This window comes from Epinephelus moara, chromosome 1, assembly GCF_006386435.1.
Source record: "Epinephelus moara isolate mb chromosome 1, YSFRI_EMoa_1.0, whole genome shotgun sequence".
NCBI lineage: Eukaryota > Metazoa > Chordata > Actinopteri > Perciformes > Serranidae > Epinephelus > Epinephelus moara.
The window spans coordinates 38,230,091-38,257,075 of record NC_065506.1 but is presented as its reverse complement, the minus strand read 5'-3'; the positions used below and the strand labels follow the sequence as shown (position 1 = coordinate 38,257,075).

The 26,985-nt window shown below is 41.4% G+C and overlaps 1 protein-coding gene across 3 annotated transcripts in view; it reads left to right on the top strand.

Moving 5' to 3' along the window:
- coro2ba (coronin, actin binding protein, 2Ba) overlaps positions 1 to 26,985 on the top strand; it is a 67,875-nt gene that overhangs the window by 22,621 nt on the left and 18,269 nt on the right. Inside the window, exons 1-2 of one of the 3 annotated variants that reach the window (XM_050045496.1) lie at positions 17,020 to 17,190; positions 22,506 to 22,706. In XM_050045496.1, coding sequence (XP_049901453.1) covers positions 22,506 to 22,706 — 201 coding nt within the window. In that variant the 5' untranslated portion in view covers positions 17,020 to 17,190. Of the gene's footprint in view, positions 1 to 17,019; positions 17,191 to 22,110; positions 22,215 to 22,505; positions 22,707 to 26,985 lie in introns of those variants that run through there. The other 2 variants (XM_050045503.1, XM_050045488.1) reach the window with 2 other exon arrangements.

Sequence of the window (26,985 nt, the reverse complement as noted above, 5' to 3'; positions counted from 1 at the left end):
CACAGCACGTCTTTCTGTTCAATGTCACCGTACCTGAATCCAAAGTATCGCCATGTAACAGACGTTTTTTTCGCCACCAACTCCGCCTGTTCATGGTCGTGCTCATGCTCTTCTTCAGCGTCTGTGTTGGTCACTGCTGCACGCCGGCTACACGCACCAGGATAGCTTGTGGACGTGATGTCAACAAACTCCACACACTACAGGAGAGGCAGTCACGTTCACAGGCACACACGTTAACATTTATTTACATTACATTGCAAATCGCAGCCTTTTATCGCAATCGCACAGCCTGACATCGCGATTGCGATTAATTGTGCAGCACTATTAAAAACCTCCTGAACTATGAACACAGATGGAAGTTTCAGGTAGTTGCATTCTGCAATCGTCACCACAAGATGCCACTAAATCCTGCACACTGTTCCTTTAAAGTACAACCTGACAAACTGTCCGATGGGGACATTCAGTGTATCGTACAGATCAGCTCTAAATGTGTCTAATAAATGTGTGTACTCTAAATATGTATCACCACTGATCCATTTGAGAATATTACTGTCCAATCTAACAAAACCACTGTAATACCCAAACACAAAAACAAATGGGATACAAAGAAACGAGGGTGGTGAAGATTATACAGTTAGCCAAAGTATTACTTGGGAAGTGAGCAGATCCAGCAGGGAGAAGATGGTGCCAATAAAGAATCCCTTCTGGAATAACAGCCAAAATTAAATATTTGTCCCCACTGAGGATTGTGAAATGAGGTCTGTGTTTTACAGCTGACTTTTAAACTGGGACACATAGGTCTACTGTACTGCAGAGGTCCAATTGACAGGCTGGCAATAAACAGATCAATGCAACAGACTGGAACGATGTGCATGAGTGACCATATGATAGATATCCAGCTTACTCCGAGCCATCCAAACGCTGTCCAGCCATGTGAGTGGGATGCTCTTATATAAACTTTATAATAAACCAATGGAAAAATGATAGTACGCATATGGAGGCACGTGGATGTTGAATGACAGCAGCATTAGTATTGTAGTCCTGTGGTTAGTTTTCCCCGGGTGAGCTCATCAGCAGAGTGGCTCCTCTGAAATAGGTCAAATTCACAACACATTAACCTTCACCCACATATGGGAATACTGTCATTTCAAATGTGGCTTAACAAGCACACACATGGATGCAAAAGGCGATTACTGTTGCCTGTGCCTTTCTGTCCTCTCTGTGTGCGTGTGTGCACATTTTTGAAGTGCACAGTATGTATCTTTTTCTCAAGCAGAGAGTATTGAAGAGACACTGGCGAGATTATCCCAGATGTGCAGGAGAGCATATGGTAGTTTTAACCGGAGGTGACGAGCACTATCTCTTCCCTCATCTTACCTGTCAGATTTTGAACAGTGCACACTCATGATCTCCACTCGGCACTTCTGTCGTGGCTTAACCTGCTTACTGTGGTAGAAAAACCCATCAGAAGTCTTTCCTCATGACCGCTGCTCTGAATAAACAGAAACATCTGGAGCTTCCCTGCCTCCATTTTAAAGCTGGCAAAGGTGCCAGAATTGCTGCAATCTGTTTGTCTCACACATAGTCCCCCTTCTTTGTATTCCGCCTGTGTTAATAGGCTGCGACATGCGATGTGACATCTTTAATTTGTGTCAGGGAACCAGCAGAAGGAGGAAAAATCTTTGGGCCCAATTAACCCTCTTAACAGCATCACGAAGAAGCTCTGTCTCGTTACCCTCGCTTTGATTTTACTACAGTTTTATTCCTGTCCTCCTCTCTGACGACTTCATTTCTCTTCAAGCATCAATGTGAATCGACTAGTCCATTAAATTGTGAGTAACTAAAACAGATTACAGAGAACTGACCTGGTGCTCTAATATGATATTGATGTGTACAAGGTTCCTGTGCAAGGACGTTTGTTATCTCATTGCCCTGAGTAACTCTATCAGACAAATGGCTCTATAATATCCTTTCGCTGTTGGTATCCGGCATCTGCACCTTCAGTCAAGCAGAGGTCGATACCATCTCAAGATATCTCAGCAACTACTGGACAGAGTGGTGAGAAATTTGCTGTGAAAATTCAAGGTCACCTTCAGGTTTCTCCCTGATTCTTATAGCACCAACTTTAGGCCAAAATGTCAACCTGTAACGAAGAAGAAATTTACTCATTCATGCTTTCCATGGCTCAGAGAATGACTCCTTTCGGTGCACGAAACTCAATAACATTTCATCTCGCACCGTGCCTGTGTGAAAATACAAACACATTACACTGTATCTCATAATCTCATAAGTATTGCCAAAACACACCAACAACAAACATCAAATAAAACACCCTGATTATTTTCAGTGTGCAACCACACACTGATGGCAGCTAGATGCGCATTGGCACTCCAAGACGCCATCCCTGCAGCACTTCACACCCCTGTCCTATGTCCAGCCTTGCCACCCCTGGAATTAAATGCATTTGTCCCCCATTGGCTCTCTGCATGTACATACCAGCTCCCGAAGCAGCTCTTTTTCTCTGCTCCTATGGCAGCTTGACTCCTTTCCTCACCATTTATGTATAAAGAGAACTCTGTAGCCGTTGCTATGTCTCATGTGTGACAAAGAATGGATGAGGAGAGACTTGTCGTTGAGGTTGAGAAATATCCCGAGCTAAACGACCCACAATCCAGTCATTATAAAGACAGTGGCCAAAAAAGATATTGCCTGGTTAGTCATAGCTCTGGAGATTGGCAATTCAGGTGAGTAATAAAGTTTAATTAGGGGCTGTCCACACATGATTTTAAGCTAATGCTTAGGTGGAGGAAGCACAGATCTTTCAGTGAAAGTAGTAATGACTCGGGGCAACACTTGATGTGTGTTACATGGCGCAAGGTGTAGAATTACATTTAAGCGATTTTAAAAGCCCACTGTGTAGGATTGAAGGGCATCCATTGGCAGAAATGGTGTATAATATTCATAAATATGTTTTCATTAGTTTATAATCTCCTGAAACTAAGAATCACTGCATTTTCGTTACCTTAGAATGAGCCGTTTATTTTCATGTGGAGCAGGTCCTCTTCCATGGAGTCCACCATGTTCTTCAGTAGCAGACCCAGAACAAACAAACCAAACACTGGGTCTAGAGAGCTAGCCATTCACGTTTTCACGTCGGCCACCACAGTGCCCCTACATGCCTGGCACACGGAAGAAGTTTCAGTTCTTCAACCTCACTACAAGATGCCACTAAATCCTAAACACTAGGCCTTTAAGGCACAAAGGTTATTATTTTTTATTTATTTTTATTTTTTCAGAGAAAAAAACATCTAAACATGTAATGTTGATGAACACTGAGTTTTTGGGGGTTTAATCAATGCCTGGAACTTTAATTCTCAAATTACTTTGTCAAAACTGAAAACATAGTATTGGTTGCTATACGTAAATGTATTTTTGGCACTGAGATGTCGATTGGAAATTGGGCTGAAGAACATTAGATCCTTCTGACTCTATTCCTTCTTGGATTAATTATCATATTCTTCCATGTCTTTCCAAGCAGTATCACATGAATGACAGAAGATCAGTATTCTAACAGCACAAATCGTTGTTGCCAAGGTTCAGACGGCCACTGTCTGGAACTGAGAAGTCCTTGGCCAGGCAGATGGTCTGGCACTAAGCTTGGCCACGTTCTGTCTCGTTCGTTTTTTCACGCTCTCCGTCCGTCCAATCCTGCGAAGGGAGGCAGAGTGAGAGGATGAGATAGTGAGAGGACACAGGAGAAAGAGAAAAGAGACAAGTGATAGGTTGAGGAGGCAGAGATACCAAAAGGGTGTTCAGTCCATCTGGTCCTTGACACAGTCGAGCAGGATCGCCTGGCATACTGAGTCTCTGTGGCTCTGAAGTTCTAAGCTCTTCGTTTCGTTCAGTTTGAATGAACAAGAGGCTATTCCCGGACTTATGAAAAACTGAGCTATAAATACACTGAAAAGATCAGACGAGTTCAGAGTATTAGAGATGACTAATATTTGAACCAGTAAATGATTTGATAGATGGTTTTAATGGAGAAGAGGAACCGATTACTGCCCACTCTTTTTGATCTTTCTATGTTGTATTCTCTGGTGAGGCTTTTTTTTTTTTTTTTTTTTTTTTTTTAGAAAGTAAGGATGCTTGGTTAGGCCTTTTCACAGCTGACAATTTGATTCGTCACGGGGGAAAAGCACAGGTGTTCCTAATGACTTGTGGGCAATTTGGGGGAGGACCATCCCCATTGTTAGCAAAATCAGAAAACTATATCCCTGCCTTCCTTTACCATCCCCTCCGAGATCACTAATAGGTGGACAGGACCTAGACACCATCCTATCTGAACCCAGACCTATAACCGATAAATTATTGAGAATTATTAAATTTTGATGGAGCATTTCTATTCTAACTGGGGTGTCGCCCCCTCTGTTATAAATTAACAAGTCTCTTACTGCTAATAACAGTTAAAGGTAGGATCTGGAGGCTTTTCAAACAAAACAAAATATAGACATGTACAAATGAAATCCTGCTTAATCATCACCTATGGGCTTCTACTCGTGTGGTGGTGACTCTGTTTGCAGAGCTCCTGCCCTTTAACTGTATTTTGATGTTTTTGTGAGCTCGGACCGTTTCTGGGCGGAGATTTCCCCAGCCAATGAGAGAGCGCAGGTGCCGTGCCTGAGCGTGTCCGAGCGTGCACTAGCACGAGCCTTGCCTGAACCTCTTCTGTGAAGCCTTCTTCTGTACCTCCAGGCTCCGTACACCCGGGAGAGTTGAGCCTGATAGGAGGGGCCGAATTTGAATGTGTGTTTACAAACAGCAACTGGAAAATCCTCCAGACCCTACCTTTAATGATGGCTCTATTCAAGTGTCCCAGTAAGCCATGACAGTGTGACAGTGAACCAGCATGCACAAAACCCAGACCCTGAAACTGAAGCAGCTAAATGGAATTTGGCCATTATTAGATTTTTTTATTTACACCAGGGATGCACGATAATATCAGCACATCATTAGTATCAGCTGATACTGGTTTTAAAATGAACTATTAGAATTGGCCAACGTGCTTTTTCTTATTTTGCAAAATGAATGAATCCATCACCATGTCTCCACCTGCTGGTGGGCCATCAGGATAAGAGCATACATGCGTGTTTTTAATTCCACTACAGAAGAGACTTGATGATCACTAAAATTAGGTTGGGAAAAAAGTGGATATATTGATATCAGTATTGGTTATCGACCAAATAGGTTGTTATATATCTGCATATTGTCAAAAATCCAATATTGTGCATCCCTAATTTATACCTCTGCTTTTTTGACTGTGACATGTCAAAATGTCTTCCATGACAAAGGCTGGTCATGCACTAGTGCACTGCAGAGTTTATGCATTGATTAACATGCTTAAAGGGATACTTTGCTGATTTTCAACCAGCTTTGCATCATAAAAACGTGGGTAGTATGTGTAAATGAGGGCGGCACGGTGGGGCAGTGGTTCTCATTATCACCTCACAGCAGGAGGGTTCCTGGTTTGTTTAGTTTGCATGTTCTCCTCGTGTCAGTGTGGGTTTTCTCCAGGTACTCCAGCTTCCTCCCACAGTCCAAAGACATGCAGGTTAACTGGTGACTCTGAATTGCCCGTAGGTGTGAATGTGAGTGTGAATGGGTGTCTGTCTCTATGTGTCAGCCCTGTGATAGTCTGGCGACCTGTCCAGGGTGTACTCTGCTTTTGCCCAGTGTCAGCTGGGATAGGCTCCAAACCCCCCGCAATGCCCAGTGTCAGCTGGGATAGGCTCCAAACCCCCCGCAACCCCTAACAGGATATGCCGTTACAGAAAATTAATGAACTTTGGTGAACTTCCCGCCATCTTCCCAACGTCCAATTCGTGTTAAACGTGTCAAGTTTGTAAAAAAAAAAACACACTTTATTTTTGAAGTACAGTGAATTTCCGGCACAGATCTTTTATTTTGAAGTGCGGTTTCCTGCTGTAGAGTAAGTGACTAACGGACAGCCTCTTGACAGAGACAGCTAAGTAGCTCGACAACATGGCCAAACCAAGTATAATGCTGAAAGTATTAAACTGTGTGGATCTTTTACTAACAACTAAGGTGAAATCTAGACCCCGTAGCTGGACCAGTTGGGAACCACTGCTTTAAAGAACTCTTTTGGCTCTCTTAATTTGGTGAAAGGATGGTCACCTAATAACTGATAAAGGAACAGGCACCAGGATCATCTCTTTGTGTCCTTAGATGACATTGTAGATCTGTGTGCATACAGGAATACACTCAGTTACACAGACAGCACAGAGACACAAGCACACCTCAGTGCACTTCAGATATCTTGTAAAATCCACCTCAGCCACCTGCAGTTTCTTAACATACTAAAGGCGAAAGTGTTAGCATGCCCATCACACAGAGCTCCTTTGTATTTCCCGTACAAAAGGTAATTATAATGGCCCCGTCTCCTGGCAGTCTCCAGGTTCTGGGCTAAATGACCAATGATGAAAACCTTTCCTTCACTTACATTGTTTTCTGATGGCCTTGCACCTGCGTGACATGCATATAATGACTCTCCTTTAAATGACCAATGATCCAACCTCCTGCAAGTCCGCCTGCTCCGTCAGCAATCACCTTGAAGTTTTGAAATGCAATATCGTAACAGATCTGAAATCATAACTGGCCGAATGATTAACGATTCCACGAAGCTGTTTTTGTGGTCGTACTTCAATGATGGAGTTTAATAATATGATTAAAGTGCTCTCCTTCGTTTCCTTCATCTTCTGCTCCTGCGTCTCGGGTCCAGCGCCATTTGGCTTTCTCAATTTGAAGCACAGCCAGAGGGATTTTATTTCAGAGCTGATGAGATTTGTGTACTACAACATAAATCAACGTTCTTTAGTGTTGCTTCTGTGAAAAGTCTATAAGCTTTCTCCTAAAACATAATTTCAATTATCTTTACTTTTCAAGTTGTCTCCTCAAACTGCAACATCAAATTAACACGGCTTTTGCTGCAGTATTAAAAGTAAACTTTTATTTGAAAACATAATCTACAGTGATAAGGACAGTGAATGACAATTAAGTGGCATTGCAAGAAAGTTGTCATCTGAAGGAATTGCTGTAAGGATAAAGAATGAGGATGAAGCTTTAATGCTTCTTGGACGCTGATACTTCAATCATTTCGATGCTTCAGTTGTGAGTTTATAGATACTGAAAATATCATAATTTTTCTGCAGACAGTTTGAGTTGGCTCTGTGTGTGCTGCAGAGCAGGCAGGTGGTCTGACAGAGGGGAGTTAATCTCTGTCTGGTAAGAGCCTCCTCTGCTCCTCCTCTCTGTCTGCTTTTTTCTTTGTCTCCTTAAATATTTCATCACTCTTTGTTGGTCTCCTCCCGCCCTTTCCTTCCTCTCTTTTCTTATCTTGTCTTCTCTTTCACCTTGAGTCCCTTTATTCTCTCTTTAAGGCGGCGTCCGCCTCCCTTTATCTCTGTTTCTCTTTTGTCACCGTGCTTCACATGTCCTCTTTTGTTTCTCTGTCTTTCCTCTGGACTTTTCCCTCACCTTGAGTCTGCAAACCCCCTCTGTCATCGGGGTGTGAGGCCCAGCTCGCATCATTATGCTCCAAAAAGCACGTGGCAGAAACTCCTTGGGGAGAGGAAAGGCAAGCACTGGGGAGATTATTAATTTAGACCTTTCTTCTGGTTTTCCATGACTGACCTTTTAAGTGGAATTAGACAAAATGTGTTTGGATGTAAAATATTGTAGCCACCAGAGAGTAGTACGAAGAAAAGACTAGTGTTTGTGAGCAAAATGTGTAGGACATACCACAGTATACATCCATAGTAATTATATTACCTGGATGATTACACTGCTTTCATCAACCTTGTTTTACACCGCGATGCGATGGATGGATTCCTGGACACCCACTCTTCCACGTACTTGCGCTGTGATAAGTGCCCTTCAGCTGGGTTTCTGGGTTTCCTGTCCTTGGGTAGTGTGCTCTTTGCACCATTACCGCTGCTTAATGGGGCTGGCTTAAGGCCTAAGAGCTGCCATTAGCTGAGCCTCTGCATCTCCTGTCATTACGGCAGAGTAATACCCTATCATCATGAACAAACACTCCAGAACCATACAGCACTGGCCGCTGTTTCACCAGGCTCTGGTCCATGGCACAGAGACTGTATACAGAGTAATCCTTTATTTAACTTTGTTATTTGATCATTGTTGTTACTAAGACATTAACAGTTTCATGGTCTTGTTTCTGCGTGCTAAGATTCAATGTATTACTTGTGTTTTCCAACCATTATGAGTGTTATTTAGACACTGCAATATTACAGCTACAACATGTCCACAGACTGTCCCGCCTCTCTTTGCTCCAGCTCGCTACAGCACACTGATACATCGGCTGGCACCATCTGTAAAACAGGACTACAGCCATGTTAGCAGCTCAGTGAGGCTGCGCTTAGGCACAGTGCCGCTTTGAGCTAAGTGCTGACATCAGCATGCCAACATGCTCTCAGTGGCAGTATACCATGCTGATTTTTAGCAGGTAACATTTACCATGCTCAGCAGTGGCGCCCTCAGAAATGTTTGATAGGGATAGCCAGATGGGGCCACTGAAGATCTTGAGGTGGCACACCAAAAACCAAAAGCTGTAACTGAATTTCAGGAATTGAACTAGGCCATTGTAGTATATGGTATAGGCTAGTTAAAAATTATATCAATATGGAGAATTAAGGATTTGTATACTGATAAACTTTGGTTGGTTATTTTAGTCAATATTACTAATAATGTGATGTGCACAGACTACTTACAGTACAGTTAACACTTTAATTTCCACAATAATTCCATTTTAATGTGTTTGGTATCTTAGGTGATTCATTGTTCTTCAAAAAGGCTGGTTGTCCCTTTCATTAAAGACAGATATATAGCTTTAATTTGAAGGAACACGTTGATTGTAAAGAGCAAAACTGGCGGATTTAACAAGGGACCCCTTTGAAAATGGCCATGCTAGTTGTTCCCCAGCCGAAATTTAGCCGAAATTTGAAGCATTGTTAAGCCCCCTTTCCAACAAGCTATGCTGACATGGCTGGTACCAACAGATGCCTCTGGTTGTCAAGTTTCTCAAGATATTGAATTCACACTAGCTTAAAAAAATGACAGCCTCATAACAGTGGCTTCCAATTATGTTTGCCAGCAGGGACCACTGGGGGCGCTCACAATTGTACCAGGGTGGCCATGGATGCGCCCCTGGCCCCTCCTTGGGGGCACCACTGATTTTCAGCATGGAAGCATGTAAACATTTGCTATACAGCACAAACCACAAAGTACGGGGCATCGGTGGCTTAGTGGTAGAGCGGGCGCCCCATGTACAAGGCTGTTGCCGCAGTGGCCCGGGTTCAACTCTAGCCTGTGGCCCTTTGCTGCATGTCACTCCCTCTCTCTCTCTCCCCCCTTCACGCTCATCTGTCCTATCAATTAAAGGCTTAAAAATGCCCAAAAACACACAAAAAAAAAAAAACACACAGTACAACGGGGCTGATGGGAATGTCATTAGCTTTGCCCTCTGGGGACCATGAATGTCTGCCGGGCTGACATACAGTGTGCTGTGGTCACAAATGATGCTAAATGCACCTTTAAGCTTTACAACAAATACATCACCTATCAGCGACAGGCTTAATATGCAGCGGATTATCTTTTTTATTATTTGAATCACTGAGTGAAGCACCTTTACATGTCTGTCTCACCATTAAAGCTCTCAGACATTCAGTAATTGATTGACCTCTGAACCTCTGACCCTACTCTGTGTGCCAGCAGCTGTAATGGAACCAAAGACACGAGGCTCCGTTCGGCCTGCGCAATGTCCTACACAGCATACAGTAAAACAATCACACCTGCAGTGCTCCTCTGTGGCTTTATAAGAGACATCATGTGTCCAGTAAAAAGGCTTTGGAATACAGAGGTAAACTGTAGTTTTGCAGATGTGACACGTGCAGTTCACGTAGCACCACCCCCACCCCCACCTGCTAATTGAGGACATGAACTATTGCTGGTTGAAGAGCTGACATCAATAACAGGAAAGTTTCACCCTTTCACCCAGCCCTCCTGTTCACTTTAATGTGATGTATTACAGCTGAGGCTTTGTGGTGTGTTTGTGTGTCGTCTTAATTGTTTGAGAAACTCCAGGATTGATATAATAGACATTAATGGGCTCAATAATGGAGACTGTGTGAGCGCCAGGAGCTCCTGTGACCTCTCTATTCAGCTGATTGAAATTAATGCAGGCTCAAATAAAAGATTACCTTTCCAACATTCCTGAAGTGGCCATCTGGAAACTCTGAAGGAAAAAAATCCAGATGGACTGATTCATTTTGGGCTGCTGGAGCAGGTGTGTTAAATCTATTCTGCTCTGGTTTATTTTATTCCATTTGCTACTTGATCACAGCTGCTATCGCCTGCAGAGCTGGCTGTGCCTTTTGTTGACTTTTGTGTGTGTGTGTGATGCTGTGAGCAAACTTTGCATGCATGGCTGTGTGCATCAGGCATTATGCATCGGTTTCAACTGATATTTTGTGAAGTAGGATTTGGTCTATCAGTGGGCTTGTAGTCTACTGTCTCATGGAAACTTCTAAGTGCATCCTGCAATGAGGTGCCAACTTCTCCTTTACTGACTGCTCATATTTTGTTATGACTTACAACAGCTGCAAGACCTTGTTGCCAACTGAAGACTTTAACTTGATGTGCTTAATGCCTCGTTTATAGGGAGTGTAAATCATGACGTCACATCCAGCATAGCCTCGACCAGACAATTCTGCAACCACTACACTTGCTATTAGAAATCAAAACTTTTGCGATTTTAATGAAGTTAAATAATGATTATTTTCTGGGCAAAGAAAAAACTACAGCTTCCATGAATATTGCACCCCATGGTAACTCCGTCCATATCTATAATAATAATAATTCACCAAAGCTCTCCTCTAAAATAATTTCTTTATAGTTTCAGCTGTAATCTCTAACATGTAAAAACTTTAACAGCTCTTTCCCCTCTCTCTTTCCTGCTGTTTGACTCACCTCACCAATGGACTCTTCTTTTGTTTAGTGTATTATATTTATGTTTTGTCAATGGAATCTTGAACAGATCTGTTTCCAGTTTCACTCAATATTGTCCGTTGTAAATAAGCCTAATCCTAATCCTTTGCAATAGAGTGCTGCAGGGATGACGTTTGTCTTTAGGCCAACATAGAAATTAGCATAGTCCTGGTTCCCTTGTCACAAAGCCTACGGGATTTTTCCATTGGATTTTGGATTATTGCAGAAAATAAGCTCTGTGGCATACAACCGTTCATGGTTTTTACAGGTGTTTTTTCAGCAAGATAATCTTCACAAATAAACATTACTTTTATGATCTTTAAAACCTAAATGCACACGCCAGGAGTGAAAAGCTAATGTAAGGCTATAAACAAATTACACCACGGTCACATGACTCAACGTTACCACCACACAGCATGTCTGTAAAGATATGTTCGGCATGATGACGTTATGTACAGTAGTCTCATTCAGCCACTTGTTAGCAACCAACTTTTTTGAGACACATAAAAGCCTCAAAATTCATGAGCAAGGTATTCAATGATATATTTAAGTTGTAGAACAAAATTGTGTAAGCTTGTGTTAACCTCAGACCTTATTTCAGGCATCCAACCCAAAACCAATTCAAAAAATCCTATTGACTTTGAGACGAGGGAACCAGGAGTGCAAAAATGCTAACTCATTTCCGAGTTTTGGGACTCATTTCCTATGATACTCTATAGAAGTGGTGCAAACGTATGAGACTTTCATGGTCGATAATCATCTCAGAAAAGATCACGTTATCATTGTCATGAAAACAGAAGGGTTATTGTTGGTTGAACAAACGTTTTATTACTAGAATTGAAACTTGTCGTCAATTTCAAAATTCTCCCCTTTGAAAATAACTGAAATAAAGGGGAGATTCAATGTCCAGTTGCATTTTGTTTTCAGTATCTTAGATAAGCAAATGTACATGGTATAAGCAACATTTATATCACAGCATACCTTGAAACCATTATATCACTGCAACCTTACTCTATACATACATTTCATTTGTAGGGTTTTAAGCAATCCCAGCAGAGTATTATCTGTATATAATTTAATAAGTGGAGACCACACTGATGTTAATAGACTGACCACTCAATTATGTTTATCTTTTAAAAATAGCTGATTGCTTTGTTTCCTTTATTTAAAGTCCTGGCACAGTGTTTGTGTCTATGGAGACTCATTAACGTCCTTAAAACAAACAAATTAACAATCCATCACTGCACATTTATACAGTTTATATTAATATTTGATAATGATATAAACACCACTTGTAAAATGAAAATGTATTTTATCTGAATAGGATAAATTTAGGCTTTACATCACTGCTTTGAAGATGATTAACACACGCCAATGATAGCTGGTACAATGCAAATACTTCACTCTAATAATCTGCAGCTCCACAACACACAAAAGCCTTTTTACAGGCACAGTTCTCCCATCAGCCATTGCCATAGCAGTGCAGAAAATATTCCAGCGCTTTCAGCCAAGCTGTGACACTTCCTGTGTCAGATCCCACTTCACACTGAGAGAAAATTTGGCCAAAAGAACCAATAGGATATCTCGCTTTTTGTGATATTTACTCCTCGCAGAGAAGGGAAGTCATCATAAATGACTGTACAGAGTCGCTGCCAAGGGAGAGGAGGAAGAGACAGAACATGACATGGTGGCTTGACAGGACTTCACTGTGTCTGAGTGACAGGACATGCAGTCGCCCTGCAGATTTCCCCTTTGTATCTATTGAATGTGAGCTCAGATGGCCCTACTTCCTTATTTGGCACCAACATTGAGGAAATCTTGATTGGAATAGTTTAACCCATTGATTTGATTTGGTAGAGTTTGAATGGCCTTTTATGTTTCATAATGAGTCAGTATGCTGCATTGACTGTGTATCGTTTGAGAAGAGAGTGGATGTTGGACTGCAGCTGGGATGATGGCAGAGCACAGCCATGTGATGTTGCCATTCCTAAATAACTTATTTTATTTTGTGGTTTGTTGCAGTTCGACAGCTAGTTTTATATTTTGGTGATTGTTTTTAACAGAGACACAAATATTTGCTGCTTTTAGGACATCAGAAGGAGGGTTTAAACCTCAAAGAGAGAGGAGGAAAGAGAAAGATTGAGTGTGCAGCAGAGCAGCAGCAGTGTCTCGAGGCAGGACGTAAAAAACTCAATAAACACACTCTACTCTCTGGAGTGGTCCGCCCTGCAGCCATGAACACTACAGTAAACGTATACTGCTGCAAACAGACAACACATGGCCAGACGTGGACGCACACACGTAAACGGACACACATGCACAACTAGTATACTACACACAGAGGTGGAAACACACCAAGCAAAGAGGCCCTCACAGTGAACCTGCAGGGCTCCACCCACATTTCAAACACACAGACAAGCGTCAGGGGAAACAATTTTCACCGTAACACCTGCCTCAGTGTATCGACCTGACCGGGGGTCTTCACAGATAGACTTCAGGGTTTATCAGTGAGGATCAGGAGCTGGAGTCATTCACACAATTATCTCCAGCTCCATTAAACCTGTAAATATGCATTACAAGAGGATGCAGCAAGAAATTTTAAGGATTACAGGTTTCCTAATATTATTTTGTCAATGGAAAAAAAATCACATATTCCTGGCAAAGAAGTTTAGTCAGTGTTTTTTTATATCATGTGATTATTTTTAATAATACAGTCATCCATTGAAACAGGAACAAACACTGATGCTCAAATTAACATCTATTTCAAGTGTTGCTCGCACCTTGTTGATACATTTCAGACCACAGCAACATGATGATTGTGATATGTGGGTCAAAGAACATATTAAACATAAATCACACACAGCTTCTTCACATTATAATAATTATAACAATATAAATAGAAGAAGCTAAAACAGACTTTGCAACCCAAGTGCCAGAAAAATGTTCCCATTGAACTTTTTTTGCAAGCCAAGGATACGTTACATGTGTACATTCTTTTGTTGTGGATACATTGAAACTTAATGTTTCTCAACAAAGCTGTGGTTAATGTGTAGTTAGGGTTAGGCACAAAAATCGTCTCGGAAAAGAATGTGTTTGCTTTAAACACCTGTGTTTAGTGGCACAAAATCTTCTTGTAAAGCAGGGACAGGTTGGTAAAATACACCCAGGTTTAATCAGTGGCGATCCTAGACTCCGGGGGGCCCTAGGTAAAGATGCCCATCTAGCTCCCTATGCCCCCCTTAAGGTCAGTTCAGTCAAATGATATTTGAACATTCAGCTGTATGCAAACTTTAAGGAGCCCCATTTTGGAGGTCTTTGGGCCAGTGGCGGTGCACTGTAAAGTGCCTTTATGGGAGGTTTAAGAGGGTTCATGGTTGTCATTTCAAATCTGCAAATATCATTGGTGTTTGGTAGCCAAACGTTCGCCAAAAGACACCTGGTGTTGTAGATTGGTGGATCCCAGCAGTCGTCTGAAGCTTTGCAGGCTTCTCTCCACACGCTACTGAGGCTCCTGTTTGTTAATTGAATAAATTGTTAAATTGCCAGTATGTCTTGTTTCTTCATACTTCAATCATCCAATCCACCAAACACCAAACAAGAGTCAACAACAACAAAAAAAGCTGTTTGGCATTAGCAGAGAAGATTTGGCAAATTTTTCATGGGCGCAACCCACATACTCAGCTCTGCTGCTCATCCCACAAATACATGTTCCTTAATAAACAGGCTTTCCGACGGTATAAGATTTATTGCCAAGAAACATTTTTACAACAAAGAAAAAAATCTACCAAACGCAGATTTCCTTACTTTTTGTGCTTAGTTTATTATGTCACTTTAGAAACATCTGTATGATGTGTATGAAACGTGCAAATGTAACATGTTTGTGTTTCACAGTAACGCCAGGCCAACATTTTCTTCTCGTGACTTGGCTTGACTTTGACACTGAAGGGCATTTCTAAAGAATTTGACATGCTTGTAAAAATTCATTCAACATGTTGGTAATGCATTATTGGTACATAAACTGTTGATCCTAAAAGGTATATATTTTTAGAGCAGGATTAAATAATTACAATTTGTAACAGATCATGAAATCACAGTTGTGTTTATCAGATTAAGCGTAAGATGTTGATCTTTTTTCTTACAATGAGCCCAATGTAGAAATGTCGCAACAAAATACAAAATGTGAAAGTTTTACCTCTGGGATTTTAATATTTAATACATAAAGTAGTGAACTTTTCTAGATCATTTCAGTTGATTAAAGCAGCTGTGCGGAACTTTCCGTTTTCGTTGATTATAGCGCCCCTTTTGGTCAAAGCGGTATGACACCCACAGCCTGGTGTCGCAAAATTCCGACTGCAGCCTTCAGCTTCATTTGGAAAATCTCGACTGCAACCGGCAGTTACCGCATGCATTTGTTTTGGAGAGCAAGAGGAAAATTATAAATGCTCTGGTGTAGCTCTGAATTTCTTATAAACTGAGGACAACTGCCTGTCGTCATATATTGAAGTGAAACAACGTCTAACAAGTTGCGGTATATTCTCTAAGTAAAAACAAAAATGACATACCTGTCAATTAGGAAAAGGGCCAACTCAGGATCAGTTTTAAAACCAGTTTCAAATCTCACAGCTCTCTCCACTTGGTGAATGCCCGACTGAGGTTTACACGCGTTTGAGCTCGAGCCCTATCACTGTCCCGTTTAGCTTTCTTCTGTTCTTCTGTTCTTTTTCTTTTAGATGGTGCTCCTTCTTTATCCGCCATGAAGTCCTTATAGATACATCTGGTAAAACTGTTATGTGTTCAGCAATGCCCGTTGCGTACCGCTTACTTGAAGAACACTCTCTGTAAACACGGCTCTTCTTCTTCTCTCAATTTATTGGCGGATTGCAAACAACTTCCAGATGCATACCACCACCTACTGTACAAGAGTGTGCAATGTGTCCGAAATCATTCACTAATCCCTACTACATGTCATTTAGCCTGTTTCTTAAATCCTACTCGTAAACACGGCTCTTTCTTCTTCTGTGGTTTAATGGCTGTGGGCCGCTGCGGGCGTGCAGACTTACTTCCGCCTCCAGGTGCCGTACTCTGGTTTGCTGACTTCCGCTGTGTCCGACCCGAGCCAGGCTACGCTAAATAGCCATAGAGAGAAAGGCTTTATTGTCGCTGTTGGTAGTTCAAATAAATATGCGGATCTTCAAGGGGGAGTGATACGAGCTAGGGACAGTTTTATAAATGGTAAAAAGTTCCGCACAGCTGCTTTAAAAGCTAAATTTGTATCATTAAATGCTGGAGAAAAAAAAGTTATCTGCTTACTTTTATACTATTAAGATTGTTCAAAGGATGAGAGAATTCTTTTTTTCCATTAGCTATTTTTATGCTCTCGGTACATGGCGCCAAAAATGAAAACTAACTCAAAGACAAGACATTAAAAGCTACAGTGCATAAGCTGTGTGTGTAAAATTCAGACACAGAAGAGTTAGAAGATCATTTTCTGGGCTTTAACACGTTCCACATTGTGCAGTTTCTGAAAATGTTATCATCTTGCCGTTGGCACTGCTGCAGTTGCTAACAAGCTCTACAGTTGCAGACGTTCCTTCTGGGGTCCACCTGTCTTGGCAGAAGATGGGCAGGTCTCATGCCTGTGGCGTGAAGGATTAGAGTAGAGATAAGAGATTAAGAAAGGGAGTGAGAAACTGCCGGTGGTGCTGGGAAGCAGCCCAGAAGGGCCTTGCGTTTCCAAACAAGCAGTGGGTGGGAGAGGAAAGAGGATGAATGGCTACTACTGGCTGGGCTGGAGCGTGAACCGTGGTAGAGACAGAGGGCTGACTGAGTGGCAGGATGGGAGAGACGGGTAAGAGGAGGAAAGGGGGGAGTGCTAGCCCTCCAGCTATCAGTACCAGTAGGAGGAGAGGAGAGAGTTTAAAGGGGAGGGGGGGGGAGGAAAAACATGAGAGAGAAGGAGGTAGAGCAGACACAGGCTGCCTGCTTGGATTTGAAGAGGAAGGAAGGGAGAGAGGAGATCCTGGCGGCTCGCTCAGAGAGGAGGGTGGATGTTTGCAGTCTGAGAAGGCCGCAGCACTGTGACTGTAGTGTCACTGTGAGGACACTGGGAAGGTAAGGTGACGTTTTCAGTGAGGGGATTACAAGAACATTAGTGTGGTGTTAAGTTATGTATGAAGGAGTTTCTATTTGAGTCTAACTTAAATTATACAGAAACAACTTTCTGCAAAGTTCAGGAGGCCTGTCTAACCCCAGAGGGAATCATCTTGTGATCTGCATTGCTGGAAACAAAGTCACTTTCTTTTTCTTAGAGTTGTGTTTTTGTGTATGCGCACGCCGCTGCTCGTGGTCTGTTTGTGTGTTTTCCTGCTGCAAACCCTCGTGAGATAAGAACGACGCAACACACACAGATATCCTCTCTGTGCTTTACCCCGGTGACCAATGAATGAGCATCCTTGTAAAGAGAGCTCAAAGCAGACGAGTCTCTTCTAACCATCCCTCAGGCCACTCTCTGCTCCTCTTCTGTTCTACATTAATTCTTTAACAAGCTGCTATTATGCTGCTCATACAGACATGGCTCCAGACAAGCTGATCTGGGTTTGAATGGGACGAGGGTAAGACGTTTTTATGCTGCATATGACCTGCTCACAGTAGAATCATGCATATGTAAGGCTGCAACTGAATGTAACTTTCATGGTTAACTTTTCCATATTACTTGTTTTTGTCTAACAAGCAGTCTAAAACCCAAAGTTACTGAATAACATAGAAAGCAGGATAAGTAGGCCCTCAACTACTGTAAAAATAAAAAATAAAAAATTAAAAGTACTTGTTACACAGAATGGCTGCTTTCAGACTGTTATCATATAACTATTTTGTTATTTCTGATCAGCAGTTTTTTTAATGTTCTAGCAGGTGAAGTTGGAGCTAATTTTTTCTATTTAAAAATAGTTGAAACTACGTGAACTGGTCTCTCTGCCTGACGTTAAAGCTCTCACAAGTACAAGGATGAATGAATCGGTTGGGTCTTGTCATTGTGTGTAAGCGTCCTAATATTTCTACATGTAACTGTATATCTTTTATGTTTTTATTGTGCCGTTTTCGGCTGTAAATAAATAGAAAAATAAGACTTTAGGTACCATCGGGTTGTATGGGAGCTATTTAAAAGAACGTTCAGATTGTTTGATTTATTCCAGATATTTTCTTTTTATAGACTTTATCTTTTGCATAGGATGAGCAGTTGTGGACAGAGTACTGAAAATCTATACTTCAAGTACAGTTACTACTTACTTTAAAGTGAAAATTACCAATTGAGAAACCTTGTCAGTTACAAGTAATGAAAGTCAGATTTATGGCAAATGTAGTGGAGTAAAAAGTAGATTACTGGCTTAAAAATATATTTGAGTAAAGAGTGTAGGTACAGAATTTAAAGATGAACATGAAAAGTTGTTGTTTTTTTTACCTGTTTACCCATGTGCTTCACTTGTTATCTGTTATTAACCACCCCTGAGGACAGGCATGCACCTGGGAGGTTTGCTGTTTTTCTAACTAGGGCAAGAGAAGCAGGAGGAGCCATGATTTCTTTGTTTGCTTGTTGAGGATGAATAAACTACAAGAACACAAACATCTGTATTACCAACGGACTACTATTGCCTGTGTGCATTTCATTCATGTGGTGCATCATTTGCATTTTGGTTTCAAGTTTGTTTGATTTTGATTTTGGACAAATAAGCTGCAGGTCGTTAAATCTATTACAATGCATCAGATTTTGTGAATGTATGTAAAATCTTAATCTGAAAGGCGAACTATCCGCCAAGTGTTAGAGCAATGCATTGAAGTTAAGTACAGTATTTCCTTCTGATATGTAATTTAGTAGAGGTGTAAAGTAGCAGAGCAGAAAAGTGTTGATTTATTAACCTGACTACAGTTACTATTGTAAACATGTTCACCAGTGAAAATGAAAGTAAAAGCCATCCCCACATTCACATTAGTTTGGTGTTTCTCCACATATTTGTGTTTTTTTGATGCTTTGTCTCTGGGATGTCTGCTGCTTACAGTCTGGGAACTAGTTGCTACCTTTCTTTAGAGCCCAGTCTCACTCTGAATTCGTCGAAATCCGGCACTTGGGCAGTGACTTGCAGCGTCAGACATCAAAGATAGAAGGCGTCCTTTAACTGCGGCATGATACACAGCCAGTTGCAGTTATAGTTTAATGGTGCCTGGCGACATTAGGGGGGAATGGAGCGGGACAAAGACTTAAGTTAAGGTGGCAAAGGTCCGGCTGGGGCGGATGGGAGTGGTGGTGAATGGGTCCAACAAACACCGACTTTCACCCGAGAGAGCGGCGTTCACGCCCCGTAAGATTCTAAAGGCAAACCCTGTTCTTTTGTTGCCTAAACCTAACCACGTGCTTTTGTTGTCGAAGGAAAAAAAAGTCAATTAGCCGTGTTGTACTGACGTAGTGCATTTATTTTGAAATTTCCTGTGAAAACAGAAGTGTATCTTGAAAGAAGACAATGCATATAACAGGCAGAACTTGACACGGTGTCTCAGAACGTCAACAGCCAACACACCCAGGGTACCTTTCATGTCGTATGTGGACGTGGAAAGTCCATGACCAAAACGTGAATATGTGACGAGGTGGAAGTGAGAATGTGTTGTTCTTTGTAGCCCAACCTCACCTGAACACTGTAGAGGCACATGCCGATTAACCTCCTGAAAAGAAAGACTAAGAAAATGCAGGCAGAGGGCAGAGTTTCTGTAGTAAAATATACCGCCACACACTTCTAGTGGGTCATAAGTGATGATTGAGAGGGATTAGTAATGTGTGTGTGTCTATACATTGCTTTCTTTTTTGGAAAATCCTGCAAAGTACATCTTTAAATAATCAAGGAACAGTTTCAGCACCATATGTTAAATTCAAAAAGACAAAAAAAACAACACTGTGACACTGTAATAGCAGTGGTGTCATAATACTGCTGCAGGCTCATATGTGTCACATCTGAGTGCAAAATGATAGACCACACTATTGTAGCCTACTGGATGGCATTTCTCCAGTCTGGTTTGAGACAGAAAGGGACGGGGAGAGACAATAGCAGCCACATGGTCTGAGGATGTTTCTATTTGCATGTGTACACCACTCCCACCAGTTCCCCTCCACATCCCAAGAACAATACTGAATAGAGGATTGCCTGATGTCATCCTCCACTGCTGCTACTGATCTGACAAGAGTCACAGATCCTCTCACGCCAGATCCTGTTGTGAACTGATATGGTCCATCAGTAGTGTCACTGGAATTTATACTCATAAACAGATCCAGTTTCAGAAGATTTCTCAGAAAGTAGCCACATGAAATGACAGCAGCTTCTTTCCTTATGGGACAAAGGTCATTTGACGTCCACTTCCTGTGACTGGGTCAGCCTTTGAGTCCTTAGACAGAGCCAGCTCACGCCAAAAAAAATCAAGAGCTCCATCAGAGCATGCTTGTGGTGGAGTGACAAACAAAAGAAGCGTCTTGAGTCGAACGTAACCACTTGTCTTTTGTTGGTGTGCAGCGGCGGCAAACAAAGGCTGCTTTTCTGTGTTCAAGATCCACCAGAGACAAAATAGAGTGACGAACAACAGGACACACTGCCATCTGTCATTTCGGTTCATACAGCTGTTTTTAGTGATTAAGTTATTTAGAAGAAATGTCTTACTTCTGCTTTTCCTTCTTGTCACATTAATCACTGCTTCTAAGGCAACGCGAAATGGTGTCAAAACAGTTTTCACCCAGTTTTCACCCTTCGAACGTCTCACACCCATGACCAATTTGGACAATTTCCCACAAATGCATGTGTGACAGCTATCATGTCTGCACAGATGGGACAGCGCACCCAGCAACTGTGGGTTTGGTAGATAGGAATTTGACATCAGGCTTCGCTGCTTCTGTCTGCATTATCGTCATCATGTCAAGTTGCAAACATTACTTAAAGGATAAAGACAACTCACTCTTACAGTGTAATGTAATTTCTTCCTGATGTTGTAGTACCAGCTTGGCTAATTTTTCCTCGTCTGCCTACACAGAGTGTCAAAAATGCTACTCTATTTGGTAAACTGGACACACTGAATAGTATAAAAGCAGGGGTGTCATCTGAAGCTTACTTACAGTTTAACCACAATAAATTGGATGAATGCTGAGTCCAGGTCAAAGCTGTTACCCTTTATTGATTTTGCTGTAAAATTATATACTGTAACTATACTACATGTTTTAAAGGAGCAGATTATAAAATGAAAGTCTTAGAGTTTTGGGGCTGTTTGTCAAATAACCAGTACATCACATTGGGCTGTGAGAAACTGTGATGGGCATTTTTCACAATTTTCTGACATTTAGGGTGCTTTCACACCTGCCCTGTTTGGTTGGTTTGCCCCCAAAGTGCGGTCCGTTTGGGCAGGTGTGAACACAGCAGTCGCACTCGGATGTGCATAAAAACAATTGGAATGAGACCTTCTTGAAGAGGTGGTCTCAGTCTGGTTACAAACGAACTCTGATGCGGTTCATTTGTGGTGAGAACATGTTCCGACCTGGATCCAAACCAACTGCAGTCACATGACACATTGTTTGGGTTAAACATGAGCATGTTACAGTCCTGGAGGATTATTAATGTGCACCTCCTCCTGTACTGCCTTAATATGCACATTCAGCACATCCAATGCATCAAAACATTGTTTTCTAGTTGGAGCCGCGCCTCGTTTTCAAACTGTATGGTTTGACTAAAATGAACAATGACAGCAATATAGTCCACGATGACAGCGCTAAAATCAACCTGCGTAGTTGTCCCTCCATTGTGACATTAGAAGTGTCACATTTATCTTGCAAGTGTACTCTTCTTCACATACAATGATTCATGTGATATCTAACAAATTAGCCCCCCGACGAATGACGTTGCAGACTTAAGGCAAACTTACATAGATTAGGTTAAAGAAAAAAAAAATGGTGATGATGTGCCTTAAAATGACTGAGAGTTCACTTGGTTTCTCACAGTTCTGTGTCAGTCTCCTGGGTCTAAGTCCTGTGTTTTGTGACCCATCCACCATCCCCAACCTGCCACCTTATGGGGACTACTTCCTTTTTTTACTCCTATCAGCACATTGGTCAGTAGGTGAGAGTCTTCCCAAATACATGATTTATACACAAATTACTAGCTCATAATTACATGGGATTTATACAAATTTTGTGCATTATTTTTTGTTGGTATACATACGCAGAGTGCATGAAAACAGCCTGATATGAAACAGCAGATGTAACATATTTGTGGTTTGCAGAAACACACACTTACAACATTTTTCCTCTGGTGACTGGACTGTAAACAACCACCAGTAATCTAACATAATGTTCTCTCCAAACTGAAACTTAAACTTACTTGTTCATCTCTTTTTTTAACCCTCCTCAGATGTCATGGCGTCCGACCTACCGAAGCTCCAAGTTTCGAAATGTCTACGGAAAAGTAGGCAACCGGGAGCACTGCTTCGACGGTGTCCCCATCACCAAGAACGTCCATGACAACCACTTCTGTGCCGTCAACTCCAAGTTCCTGGCAGTTGTCACCGAGAGTGCCGGCGGGGGCTCTTTCATCGTCATACCTGTATCCCAGGTAACTGGCACTGTCACACTTTTGATTGGCTGTTTGTTGTTGTGCCAACCAGGGGCAAAGATTAACGAGGTCTTCCCCTCTTTGGAGACAGCCTGAGGTTATTTGTCTACCTTACTGTATGCTTCAGTGTCAGAGGGGATATGATGTTATATTATTGTGTGTTAAATGGTCTGTTGTTGTTAGTTTCAGAGAGTATTTGGGCATTTATATATATATATATATATATTGTACGACTCAGTGTGTGTCAAAGCATTTTGGATGTTGAGGTGTACCATACTGTGTATTTGTTTGGGGTTTACACCCTTAATCTTGTCTATAGGTTTATCAGATTACTTTGGTTTCAGCTACTTCACAGCACGTGAAGTTTGAAAACAGCTTTCTCACAAATTCAGCACAGACCCTCCCTGCTGGTTCAGAGCATGCCAGCCTTGAGTCCTCAATCCAGAATTTAATGCCAAAGTTGTAACAGGACAGAACTGCCAGCAGGATCACATAAGGACATACTGGTATTTCCCATAAACAAGACAAAAGGGCATTGTTGCAATAGAAAGCGTGAAATTCTTTTTCCTATTATAGGAAGAGGGAATGTGTTTCTTTTTACTGAGTATTCGTCACATTCAGTAAACACTGCTTTACTGCTGTGGCTGGATTATTCATTACACAACAGTCCTGCAGATTTCAACATGAAACATAAGCCTCACAGTCGTGCATGTTATACACATAGTAAATTAATGAATCATGGAAGGCATTACTTGGGGAGTATTTATATCCGAGAACTGCATTTAACTGGAATCATGTTTGCTCTCATCATATGTGTGGTGGTGATACTGGGTTTGATACAGAGAGTACCAGATAGTTTCTCATTTTGCGTTTTTTGCCTACTATGAATTGAGTTGCCTTTATTCCTTTATGATTCTGGTTGTTGGTGAGGTTTTTTTTTTTTACTGTATTAGAAACTGCAGTACAAACAGGAGTGTTATTTTTTCCTTAGTTGCCTCTCACTCCACTTTGTAGGTCTGAGAAAAGCCATAAAGTGCTTTGCCTCTTTAAGAGCGACTCTGCCAAGGTACTTGAAAAGCTCTTGGCTGCCATGCAGGGTCGAGTCAAGCTGTTATCAGGCAGAAGAAGTATCCAGAAAGCTGAGCAGCTTTGCTGTGAAGCAGGGAGACCTCAGCTGCATTTTACTTTACAGCATCATGAGCTATAGACGTCAGTCATGGAACAAGACAGACGACTGGCTCTGATATGTAGGTGATTAGATGGTTAGTGTGAAAAGCTGCGATGATGTCTGCCTTTTTCATTATTTTCTTTAGATCTGAACTGAAGCATGGATATAAAGAGAACTGGATACAGCATTAAAGGCAGGGCCCCGTTCATTTGTATGGAAGTTGCTCAGTGGTGCATGAAGCCAAAAAGGTTTGATTTGTGGGTATAAAATTATCCAGATCTTCCACATCCACGGGTCTATAAAGCAGGCGCACTAGTGATTCCTTTAAACCACCTCCCAAACACTCGACCTTGGGCTGGCTCACATGAATGATACTTTATAATAACTCTGGATTTGGCTGTTATTGAATTTTACAACCGTTAGGACATAATTATTTAACCCTTTCAAACCTGGGCCAATTGGCTTGATTTCTTTAAAGAAAAAAAAACGTGGGAAGAAGGCAATAAGCAATGAAGGAAGAAGTGACCCCCAAAAAAGCAAGAAATTAGTTAAAAAAAAAAAAAAAAAAAATTAAAAACAAGAAAATTAGGAAAAAAAGAAGCAAAAGAAAGTTTCAAGGAAATGACCTGGAAAGAGTGCTAAAAAATTATAATAATTCTGTAACATAATTTTAAAATGTAATAATATAATAAAAATAATAAATATTATCCCTATTTATTTTGAAATAATTTTCTAAAAAAAAATTTGCAACTTGTGGGACATTTCTTACCAAGTTGCTCAATGCCTTTTTCTAATGTTATTCAAAGAAATTGCACTAATTTGCTCAAGGTTTTAAGGTTTAAATACTTGGGAAAGGTGTCTGAAAGCAACATGAGAAAAGTGATGTCACTCCAGGTTTGAAAGGGTTAAATAAGGGCCATTTACTGTACGTGTTCATACTGGAAAATTAATTTACCTAAAAAGAAAAACTAATCGCTAATTGACAGACTCTCTTTCCACCCCATTCTCATTACCAGGGTGTCAAATACCACCATTTTGTCACGCCCCTTGGCGGGGGGACCCTTTTCATGAGACACACTGGGCTTGCAGCTAACTCCAGTATAAACCCATCTGCGGCAGTACTTGAGGCTGAGAGCAACTGGTGTAGAATACAGAGCAAGAAAGCCGTGTCGGAGGCTACGAAAAACTGTCTCGCTATATTTAAAGACTTATTCTCATTTTAGGGTAAAAAGAATCGCACAAACACAACAGTAACTAATGATTCTTGAAGTGAAACTCATATTCCAATGTGGTATTTTTCATGCTGTGTAATGACTCCGTCCATGACCCGTCCAAAGACCATGAATTGATCGATTTCCTCCTCGTCAAAGGATTGCACTTAAGCATTTCCTCTGGTTTCTGCTGAGCTGACGAGTTCAGACATGACATTTCTCATATTCAGCAGCAGCACAGGTGACGGCTTCTGTGGGACGATGGCTGCGGTTTAATGCTGTAGCCTCCGCTCAAAACAACAAATCAGCAGAGGTGATCCCTTATACAAGACGGTTAACATAAAAATATATTTATTTATTTTTATTTTTTAAGGTTACCTGTCACTGTAAGAGGCTTCAGATGATGCATCCGTGTGTTAGTGTTTATGTTGAGAGGATGGTGTTGAATGATTAAGATGTCCAGATGACCATTTGTTTGTTAACTTCCGTGGAAGAAAATTATACAGTTTCATCTTTCAAGGCAAGTGGTCTCTTCCTTGTGATGTTAACATTTAAATTATCAATCAGCTCAAAACTGACATAAATGTAATATATTTACAGTGTATTTAAGGTACTGTATACAATGCAAAATGTGTGACGTTCAGTCCACAGTTGTGGATTGAACAGTATTTTATCAAACGTAAATCAACATGCTGAAACACTGAATGGAGCTGACTCTTAATTAGAAGGAGGTGTGGTACCAGAATCAATAGCTGTCTGCCCTGTTGAGTAGTCGTCATCATCAGAAGCAGTCTGAGGAGTAGGTAGACAAAAAGACAATCAAGGATGGAAACCTCACACTTGTGGTTTCTCAAAACGAGCCCCTCCTGCTCCTCCATTAGAAATACAAGCCAGTCTGTGATGGCTTTGGCTAATGACGAGGTGTGAGCACGGCAGACATATTACGATGACAGCCGGCGAGACGGCCATATGGTTGCCCCCAGACAACGCTGCGAGCAAGTGAAAGGCCTACCGCTGGCACCACCTGGCACACACACCGGCCCAGAAATCGACACATAAGGTCACAAACACCTCATCATCACCTCAGACAAAGAAAGAGAGTGCAGTGGGTGTGGCGCCTTTTGAATCACTGCTACAACCACTAATCCTACTACTATTACTGTGTGTAATACAGCTTCTGATAAATGATAATCATTAAAGTCATTCTCAAGCAAAAATGGCAAATAATATTTGAGGTTAGCGTTTCAAATGTGAGGATTTTTTGCTGTTCTTTGTCTTTTGTGATAATAAGTAAATAGCTTAGGTTTTGCAATAGCAATTTGTAGACGTCACTTTGGGCTCTGTGATATTGTGATGGCCGTTTTTCACTATTTTCTGATGTTTTATAGACCACACGATGGATCGATTATTCAACAATGAAAATAATTGGTAGCTGCAACCAGGTAGTATCTCTTACCTTAAATTAATTGGCAGTTTGTTCAACGCCAACGCCAAAACATGTTGGCATTGAACGTCTCTGCAAACCACAGATACGTCACATTTAAGTTATGTATGTTTAACAGCGCTGTATTGAGGGTGTGGTAAGGATTTAGGCACAAAAAAATTGGTTATGGTTAAGAAAAGATCACGTCTTGGCTTAAAATTCCACATTTGGGGGGGTCACTATCCCTGGAGGAAAAACAGCAGTGTTTGGGTATTATTCCAGGGAAAAGCTACCTAGCTTTTAGCACACATAGCACATGCTTTCTGGGCATGCAGTAAATTGTATACATACTGGAAGAACATTTCTCACTGTCTCCAAGGCTTTTGGGAAATCTTGGGAACCTGATCCACTCATAGCTATCGTTGGAGTGATTGGCTCCTTATCCTCTGCTAGCAAATACTAAAAAAAAATGGCTGT